General features: G+C 43.2%; 1 protein-coding gene across 1 annotated transcript; it reads left to right on the forward strand.

The window, feature by feature from the left end:
* Positions 1–7,367: 7,367 nt before the first annotated feature.
* On the forward strand, positions 7,368–7,982 carry LOC145395863 (tyrosyl-DNA phosphodiesterase 1-like). Its single transcript, XM_080269388.1, has one exon. The coding sequence runs from the start codon at positions 7,368–7,370 to the stop codon at positions 7,980–7,982; it is 615 nt and encodes a 204-aa protein (XP_080125514.1).
* The last annotated feature ends 2,598 nt before the right edge of the window (positions 7,983–10,580 follow it).

Raw genomic sequence — 10,580 nt, forward strand, 5'->3', positions numbered from 1 at the left:
ACCAACTGGAAAAGGAAGTCGTTTGATTACTGTGCATGCTGGAACGAGAAATGGCTTTGTTAACAATGCTGAGTTGATATTTCAAGCAAAAAACGATGGGGACTACCATAATCAGATGAATTCAACACTTTTCGAAGACTGGTTCAAGATTCATCTGCTACCAAACATTTCACCAAACTCTGCAACTGTTATGGATAACGCTTCCTATCATTCAATCCAACTTGGAAAAAAAAAAAATCGTCCTGGAGAAAATCAAACATAAGGGACTGGCTTATAAAGAAGTACAGCCCAGCGACGATCTATTAAATCACAAGCTGTATGAGCTTGCCAAGAAGTTTGATACGGGCACAAAGTATACAACTGACAATTGCTGAAGAAGCAGGGCATCGGGTCACTAGATTACACTGTACCATTGTCAATGCAACCCTACTGAGCTCATTTGGGCTCAAGTGAAGACCTATACAGCCAAGGCGAACACCTTCAAAATGGCTGATCTTAAACATCTTACCAAAGTAGCTCTGAATCATGTCACACCGCATAACTGGATGAAAGCAGTGCGGCAAGCTGTACAACTGCAAGAGTCACAGCAAGACATAGCAGTCGACCATTTTGTGGATTCATTCTTAATCAACATATCAGAAAGCTCAAATGATGAATTGTCTGATTAAAGATCAGAGAGAGGACTTAGGCCTACTGGAGAAACCTTTATAAAAAAAAAAAAAAAAAAAAAAATGCACAAGACTTTTACCTCAAAGGTGGTGTGGAAAAAAAAAGTCGAAATATAGAAGAAAACAAAACACATAAAATCTTTCTCAATCAATTCAATCAGAGAGAGAGAGAGAGAGAATTGGTTTGGCAGTGCTGTGGGGAGGGGAACCCCCACGTGGGCCCCACCCAAACGGACTTCATATTCGAGTCTGAGTAAAGCAGCAGAGTGCTGTGACATGGATACAGAGCCACAGTATAGTTTTATTCTGCAACTAAGATAGATATAACCTTGAAAAAGACTAGTATCTCTGCCAAGTTAGGATGGACCAACTATAATGAAGCAGAGATGATATGTTACATAATACAATATGCAATCAAGTTTTAATCATTCTTTAACTACTATAACTGGGAAAGGCATACCCTGAAAGTGTAAGTACAAAATATGAGAAATTCCGAGATATTGCCCTACACAATTTTAACTCATTCAACATAGTGATGTCTTAACAGTATATTCCTGCAGTCTCCTGATTTTATTCAGCTTCTGAAAGGTTTCTCCTAGTGTGTGGGTTAATAAAGGCTATTTGTAACCCTTCCAGTTTGAAGTCTATTTTGTTTCTCTCCTACCAAACAAATTACACATAACAATACCCCTAGTTTCCTATGATTAATATTGTATGAAGGTAACAAGAATGGTTAATGAATGCTGTATGTAACCACTATAATTAAAAAGGAGACTCCCATGCCGAGTATCATCTGAGCGTAGCAAGAATACAATGAAATGTAAATCCACTGGAGCAGGTTCCCTTTCATCCAGTGATGTACTTTCTTTTATTTTTGCTACTGCCAGACAATTATATTGAACTTTGGACAAACATCTAGTAATGAAGGCTGTATATAACCTGGCCAATTCAAAGTTCACCAAAAGCTAAATACAATCAAATGGTTGTGGCTATAATATATCTAACTGGACCGAATGTGTACGACTGTAATGAAAGCTATTACTACATCTTTGGGCATTGTATATGATAATTTCTAGTTTACTCTTTGACTGTAACTTGGAATTCTGAACACTTGGTATATGTATGAGTAGATGGTCCACTTTGCTGAGCATGCTGTTGATTATTCTCACTTTGTATGCTTCCCTCAACTCCCATCCCCCCCTTTTTTTCCCACCTTGTTTCTGGATTCTACCACACTTCATTTTAGTGGGAACTGGAATTTAGATTGTGATGATGGTTGCATAAAATTAAGAAATGGTTTTGGCCAGCTTGTGCCTTTCCTAGGGCTGACAACTACTGATACTAGAATTATGTAAATATTTTGTGGCCTATTTCACTTAGCATGCCGGTCCCCCCCCCCCGGTGAGAATTAGGATGGTGCTGGAGAGCACTGCCTTTTCACAGTGGCGCAAATATAGTCAAGCAGTGGAGTTGCTTGGCTATGCAGAGACCTTTAACTCTATCCCTGTCCTTCAAAAAGACAAGAGTGGATAGTCGATGGGGGCAACCTCAGCACAGTCCACCAGGTTCATGTTAAGGTGAATCTGGGGCTACAAGCACAGGTGGGTCCTGTTATACAAGCATTTGCTATTCGAGAAACTGATTATACAAGAATGGGCAACTTAGTCCCAAATGTGGTGATGTGCGTATAGTCAGTTAACCCGTCCCGTCCCGGAGACGTGAATTCATGTCCTCGCATGATGTGCACTCATATCCCGGAGACGTAAATTAACGCGGCAACATTGCAAGGTACCTAATTTGCACAATTTTCAATTTTCACGAGTGATTTTTGGCACGTATACACAGGACACCTTCCTCTACAAGATGCCAGGCAGGGACAATGCCTTACCCAGCATGACCTCCTCCCCCCCCTGCAAGCCCTTTTCTCAGCAATTCACGTGTTATCAGTGACCTGGCCAGTAAAGCCATGTCGTGCCACGGTACAAAATTCAGAGCCAGAGTGATTCCCCCAATCGATGACAATGTGGAGGACAAACATTAGAGGAAGAAACAGTCAGAAATGATGATCAGGTAATGTGGCAAAAAAAAGGTCAGGTATGGTGATGAGTTAGTGAGTGAAACAATGCTTATAATGCCTATATTACTGTTTGAAAACCAATATACTCTCGTACTACATATAAATTCGTACCAAATAAATACCGTTTATGAGTAGTGTGAAATAGTTATCCTCCCATAGAACTAGTTTTCTTTGCAGACAGCCTGATAGAAAACCCTGTAAGGTAAGGAGGTACTCCTACCTGGATCGAGTATTTTAAACCTCAGGTGAGCGATTTCTCTATGAATTTTCGATGTTTCTCACCAAAAATGGATGTGAGGGGGGGGGGGGAGTCGGAACTGGGGCGTACCACTGCCAAGAAAACGTCGGGATGGGGGGTTAACCTAATCCCCCTCTTCCCTATGTACTCCATTACATAAATTTCGCAATTTTCTTTTTCCTAAATCAGTTACACAATTTCCGCAATACTTTTCTTTTCCCCAAATCCATTATACAAGTTTCCAGTATTCAAGCAGACCTCCATTAGGATATCCTACTTACACAGCCATGCGCTGCTTGGCGTCCATGATACATTCAGAAAAATAGGATGTTCAGTGATCTGGACATTAAGCAACCACCATAACTTACGCACTGTACTGTATGTTGTACAGTGCTCCCTTAACATCCACAGGGGTTAGGTAACAGACATCCACGTGTTAAAAATCCGCAGATATCTACTGCCCCCCTTAAAAACACCCCTTAACCCTTTGGCTGCAGTGGCTGTGATAACAACATTATGACTGCGCTCATTGTGAGGAAATTGGAAAAAAATTGCGTTGTAACCCACTTATCGTTTATCTTGAGCTAAAATTTTTGTCACACAAACGTCAACCTTAACTATCATTTGAAACAAACTGCATGTCCATAGGCACTCCAAGCACAGAGAACGATTTGAAAGAATACAAGGTGTGTTTTGGCTGATGCAAGAATTAGCCCCGGGAGGTGGAAATTTTCACCAAACCACAAGATTTTTTCCATACAAAATAGGGTTACAGTCACATTACCTTATCATAGTAACTGCAATAATAATAAAAATAAAACACTTCTAGCCAGTCTCCCATGATTCTGTTAAGATATTCCAGAGTTTACAATAGACTTTAGCGGAACAGCAACAATGTGAGGAAAATCATTATAAACTTATTCAAACTTTATGAATGATTTATTGCCACTTAATTTTATAAAGCTTTTGATATAATGTCATGAGTCATTTCATAGCACTGCCGCAGTTTGCAACTGCAAAAATGTTCACTAGTTAATGTGCTTAGCATCATAACTTCTCTGATTATCGCAAAAATATCACAAAATCACTTTTATTACAGTGATTCAAAATACTGTATAACACTTTCAGCCACTCTGGTATGATTTCAGTGCGTTTTGACTGTGTATTGCTTTGTATTACTTAAGAGAGGGTGGGGGGAGGGAAGCAAACCCGTTTAGACCAGCTCAAGCAGTAGGAGATGGGGGGGGGGGGGCAGCAAACCGGCCAAGACCAGCCCATCTAGGGTACATGGAAGAAAAATATTCCCAGCCTGTCCTTACTTTACCCCTGATGAATTAATGGCATAAATCAATGAAGTGGCCAAAACGAAGTGTTACATTTGATTCATTGGATAATACCATCACTAAAACAGCCATGAACTGTGCCTGGGACAATGTTACAATGCAGTGAACAGTGTCAGCAGAGTTCAGTTAGATAAAATGCTTTAGTAAATCCAGCCCCGGTACTGTATCCACCTGTGGATATTTAAGTTATATCCACTCGCAGATATTTAAAACCATGTATGTTAAAAACACAGATGTTAAGGGATGACTGTACTATATATACAGGTATATGGTATATACTGTACTGTATATTACTTTTAAGTACAATACAGTATAAGAAGCCTACATTATGACAATAATACATAGCTTATAAAATACCTGACAATGTGGCTGCCTGCACTTGGTGTTGACACTGTTATACGGTAAACTTTATACTGCTTGTTAGTAGCTTTTTACTGCTTTTTAGTTGCTATATTTTTTTATGGCTTTTAAGTTGGGAAAAAAAGAACAAAATTTAAGACATGAAAAGTATTACTGTGTATCTGTATAGATTATACATGTATATCGTACAGTGGGCAGAGTAATTGAATTGTTTTGGGGTACTGGCTGGCCATCACGCAGCAACACTGCTTTGTGGCTGCATACACTCCCTACATCCCATTCTTATGCATCCCCAGATGTTAAAACAAATAAACATTATGCGGCACATGACTGTATAACAGGACCCACCTGTACTGCCATTAGGGTCAGGATGATGATGATTGTGATAGTGATTCTCTCTCTCTCTCTCTCTCTCCATACACTCAGCAGTAAAAAATAAACAAAGTTATACAAGGGCTAACACCTCATGAGATGTTTACGCATAATTTCAACCCTCGACCCCTTCCCCCTCCAAGCCAGCAGACCGGATCACCCACACTTAAGTACTGAGGGAAACAAGACTGAATTTTCCTGATATCAGTACCAAAAACTATGATTATTTTATGTAAAGTACTATAGTCTAAATCTATTGCCAGACGCCTCAATCCCGTTTGGGGTGGCCACAAACAAATCGCCTCCAAGTCACCCTGTCCCCCGCCATTTCACTGCCCTGCTCCCAACTCACACCCCTCTCTCTCATAGTCTAAATACTGGAGGTTTTATGCAGGGATATAGCGGCCTTATTTCACCTGATTTAACTAATTCAATTTAACTTGCTCAATATAACACACTAACTTTAACCTGCTGTATTTATTTAACATACTAGATTTAATTCACCTATTTAAGTGGCTCAATTTAAGCACTTGGGTAGCTCAATGTGATCTCAATTTAATCTAACTTATTTTAAATCTTGACGGGGCACATGGGGTCAAGGGTTAAAATCTTAAAAGGGATTCACATTTACGATCTATTTCCCCTCGTAACTCCAGACGTGTAGGGTAAATTCTGCTCTCCTCTCCTTGTCTGGCCCGAAAAAATGAAATTGCAGCTACGTCAGAAAATAGATTGTAAAACCCATCTGCACATCTAAGTGGTAAACAATATCAAACGTATTTATAATTAATCCACTTAGTCTGTCCTCTTTATAAGCCAGAGTCTGTTTATCAATTGTCAGATGTCTTAATCCTGTAAGGGGTGGCTACAAACAAATCACCTCCATGTTGCCCTGTCCCCCATCATTTCACTGCCCTCCCAGCTCACAACCCTCTCTCTCATAGCTCTCCACTCCATCACTCATCCTCGACCTCCCCCTCCCTCTCCCCCTCCACTCCACCTCACTTACACTCTCCTCATTAATCTCTCACTCGCCATCCTCTCTAAATGGCCAGGAGTGCCTTCCAAAATATCAGAACTTTATATATATATACATAAGGGATGCATTTCAGATTAACATTTTTTCCATAGAAGTTTGAGAGTGAGAGACTAACGAGTGTGACTGAGGAGGAGGGGGGGGGGGAGAGGGAGGGAGAGACCAAGGATGAGATAGAGGGATGGAGTGGAGAGGTATATGAGAGAGGGGTGTGTGGGATGTGGGGAAGTCAGTGACATGGCAGGGGACAGGGTGACATGGAGGCAATTTTCTTGTGGTCACCCCTTATGGGATTACGGCGTTTGGCAACAGAGAGATAGAAGTTTTAATTATATAGACCTGACTATAAACATTACTTATATATTACGAAATATTACTTAACATTACAAAACATTAAACATCCCATGAGGGGTACCATTTCTTATAACCACATCCAAGAGCATTCCTCCTCCCACCCCAACTCCCCACTGCGTACATCGCTCTGTTTATTTTCATTTTTTTTTTCTAAACTGGGTTCCAACTATAAACAATTGTTACATATAGACCGAGGAACCTGGTAGTTTCCTCTGGTATTATTAAACAATAATAGCGGAATCAATATTTTCTTATATATTGTAGTTGGCCTTGGCAATATTTGTGGTAATTTCCCATATGAAATTTAACAGATAAAGTACTTCATTCGAAAAAATAATAATAATAATAATAATAATGATGGGCAGCTTGGGTCATGTCAAGAAGACACACTGGAAAAAAAAAGACCTTAATGTGATCCCGGTCTCAACAAAGTGGAAACAGGCAGAGCCAGACCCAGAAGAATCACCTGCCAAGAAGCTGTTGCCACAACCTTCCACTTCAAGTACGAGAGATGTGTCAATTGCACAGCAGCTGCCCTCAACCAGCAGCAATAACCAATACAGCCCTCTGCAAGCACACAACCTGCCCAGTCAACCTTTGTGGCACAACTGAGGGACAGTGAGCCAATTGGTTTATTTTTAAACCAAGTTTCCAGAAGGCAAGCTAACCCTTTAAGCCTCACCTTTGCTGACTTGCCGAGTTCAGCAATGGGGACACTGAGTCAGCACAATTCACCTGTACCGTCGACATCGATTACATGACCAAGGAGTACCATGCTGCAGAGTCCTCCGCCTCCCACTGACAGTCCTTTATTCAACGTGTTTGAGGAGCGATACATACGTGCCAGCTCATCATTCACACATCACAGAAATTAAGGTCCGTCTGAGTAACATATGCAACCCACCACACTAAAATCACAATGTTTCGATACAAAGAAGGACTGAGGCTTGTCGTCCACACTTCCAACTTGCTGCCCAGCCAGTTCATCAACGGGTTTCGCATCTCACCCCCGTTTCCTGCCCTGGAGGAAGGTGCACCAAGGACAGATGGGGAGTCAGTTACCAGCTTTAAACAGGACCTCATAGACTACCTGCTCCCCTATCAGTTCTGCAATTGCTCCAGATGGGCAGAAATTGTAAGAAGCCATGATTTCTCAGTGTGCAGCGCTGCCCTCATTTGCAGCATCCCTGGGGACCACACAGACGAAGATTGTGAAAAGAGGGGCCATATGAAAGTACGGAGTCTTTTACAGCAGCACTCTGTTCATGTAACCTCACCCATTGTGGCCCTGATATCATCAATTAGGAGTTTGGGGCCTAGTGCACAATCATGGTTAATGGGAGAGTGGGCAGCAAGTTTCTGGGGGTTAGATCAGGCCCCAGGGATGGACCGAGCAGTTAAGATCATCTTCCCGAGTGAAGATGATGCGAGGAGTTGCACTGAAGGATGGCATGCAGGGTGTGGCCTGTTTCTCTCACAAGCAAAGTATAGTGTCCAAACGTGGAGCCAGTCTATACCACACGTGGCGAAGTGACAAAAAGAAGCTGACTCGTCACATGCCACACATCAAGACATATGCTCCCATCAGGGATGATACTGCTGCAGAGTACTTCATTTTCACCTCACACAACTTCTCCAAAGCAGCATGGGGGGGAGGTATCTGGTTGGTCCAGAATTACAAAGCTCAGTTATCAGGTTCGTGTGCTGCTTCTACCAAAATTACTGACGGGCACCATTACATTCAAGTTTGGATCCTCAGAAGAGCGGGCAACACTACCACTGCCATATGATGTACCACTGACCCCATACCCAGTTGGAACAAAACCATGCGTTTTCTATGTCACAAGGGATGCTGCATGGGGAGGTGTGCCTAAATTCACTCCCTGCACGCTGACCCTGCCACTGACAAAACACCTGGCAATACTGCCCTGGCTCCGCAGCCCACGATGTTGACTCTCGGCACCAGTGCAAGATAAATGGGATGACAGAACCAGGGCACAGACACAGGATGAATGACACGACTCTCCTGGACAAAACTACCCCACTGAATTATGATCAGATAAGTATTGGTAACATCATCACCAGAACAAGGCTAAACTGGTAGTCCTTTTACATAAGGTGGGTCAGAGTTTTGTGTTTTTATAGGCAAGTCTCTTCAGGGTGCTCACCATCCACCCAATCGAGGTACTGCTGCTATGGGTGTCTACCCTTTCCAATCCTTTATCCTTCATCATCTGTCTTTCTTTCCTTCATTATTTCCTCTTCCTTCAGCCTACGGATGACTTTACACTTCATCTTCTATCTGCCTATACTTCATTCTTTCCCCTTGCTTCTGCCTATGGGTTACTCTAAACCGAGTTGTTGCTACAACCTAACACTTCAAGTACGAGACATGTGGCAATTGCACAGCAGCTGCCCTCAATCAGCAGCAATAACCAATACAGTCCTCCACAAGCACACAAGCTGCCCAGTCAACCTTTGTGGCACAACTGAGGGACAGTGAGCCAGTTGGTTTGTTTATAAACCAAGTTTCCAGCAGACAAGCTGACCCTCTAAGCCTCACCTTTGCTGACTTGCTGAATTCAGCAATGAGGACAGAGACAGTCGCCACAGTTCACCCGTACCGTCAACATGGATTACCTGACTGAGGAGTACCGCGCTGCAGGAGTCCTCCCCCTCTCACTGATGGTCCTTTATTCGACGCGTTCGACGAGCAAAACATACGAGCCGGCTGATCATCCACACATCACAGAAATTAAGGTCCGTCTGAGTAACATATACGACCCACCACACTAAACTCGCAATGTTTCATTACAAAGGACTGAGGCTTGTCGTCCACACTTCCAACTTTGTGCCCAACCAGTTCATCAACGGCTTTCGGATCTCACCCCCGTTTCCTGCCCTGGAGGAAGGTGCACCAAGGACAGATGGGGAGTCAGTTACCAACTTTAAACAGGACCTCATAGACTACCTGCTCCCCTATCGTTTCTGCAATTGCTCCACATGGGCAGAAATTGTAAGAGGCCACGACTTCTCAGCGTGCAGCGCTGCCCTCATTTGCAGCATCACTGGGGACCACACAGACGAAGATTGTGAAAAGAGGGGCCATATGAAAGTACGGAGTCTTTAACAGCAGCACTCTGTTCATGTAACCTCACCCATTGGGGCCCAGATATCGTCAATTGGGAGTTTGGGGCCTAGTGCACAATCATGGTTAATGGGAGAGTGGGCAGCAAGTTTCTGGGGGTTAGATTAGGCCCCAGGGATGGACCGACCGGTTAAGATCATCTTCCCGAGTGAAGATGATGCGAGGAGTTGCACTGAAGGATGGCATGCAGGGTGTGGCCTGTTTCTCTCACAAGCAAATTATGGTGTCCAAACGTGGAGCCAGTCTATACCACACGTGGCGAAGTGACAAAAAGAAGCTGCCTCGTCACATGCCACACATCAAGACATATGCTCCCATCAGGGATGATACTGCTGCAGAGTACTTCATCTTCACCTCACACAACTTCTCCAAAGCAGCATAGGGGGGGAGGTATCTGGTTGGTCCAGAATTACAATACTAAGTTATCACGTTGGTGTGCTGCTCCTATCAAAATTACTGACGGGCACCAATACATTCAAATTTGGATCCTCAGAAGAGCCGGCAACACTACCGCTGCCCTGACCCCATACCCAATTGGAACAAAACCATGCGTTTTGTATGCCACAAGGGATGCTGCATGGGGAGGTGCGCCTAAATTCACTCCCTGCACGCTGACCCTGCCACTGACAAAACACCTGGTAATACTGCCCTGGCTCCGCAGCCCACGATGTTGACTCTCGGCACCGGCGCAAGATAAATGGGATGACAGAACCAGGGCACAGGCACAGGATGAATGACACGACTCCCCTGGACAAAACTACCCCACTGGATTATGATCAGATAAGTACTGGTAACATCATCACCAGAACAAGGTTAAACTGGTAGTCCTTTTACATAAGGTGGGTCAGAGTTTTGTGTTTTTATAGGCAAGTCTCTTCAGGGTGCTCACCATCCACCCACTCGAGGTACTGCTGCTATGGGTGTCTACCCTTTCCTCTCCTTTATCCTTCATCATGTTTTTCTTTCCTTCATTATTTCCTCTTC

Source organism: Coenobita brevimanus, chromosome 33, assembly GCF_032717465.1.
Source record: "Coenobita brevimanus isolate Jiangsu-jjx chromosome 33, ASM3271746v2, whole genome shotgun sequence".
Classification (NCBI taxonomy): domain Eukaryota; kingdom Metazoa; phylum Arthropoda; class Malacostraca; order Decapoda; family Coenobitidae; genus Coenobita; species Coenobita brevimanus.

Excerpts from the sequence above, each read along its gene's own strand:
- LOC145395863 (XM_080269388.1), top strand. The coding sequence starts at position 7,368 with ATGTTTCGATACAAAGAAGGACTGAGGCTTGTCGTCCACACTTCCAAC.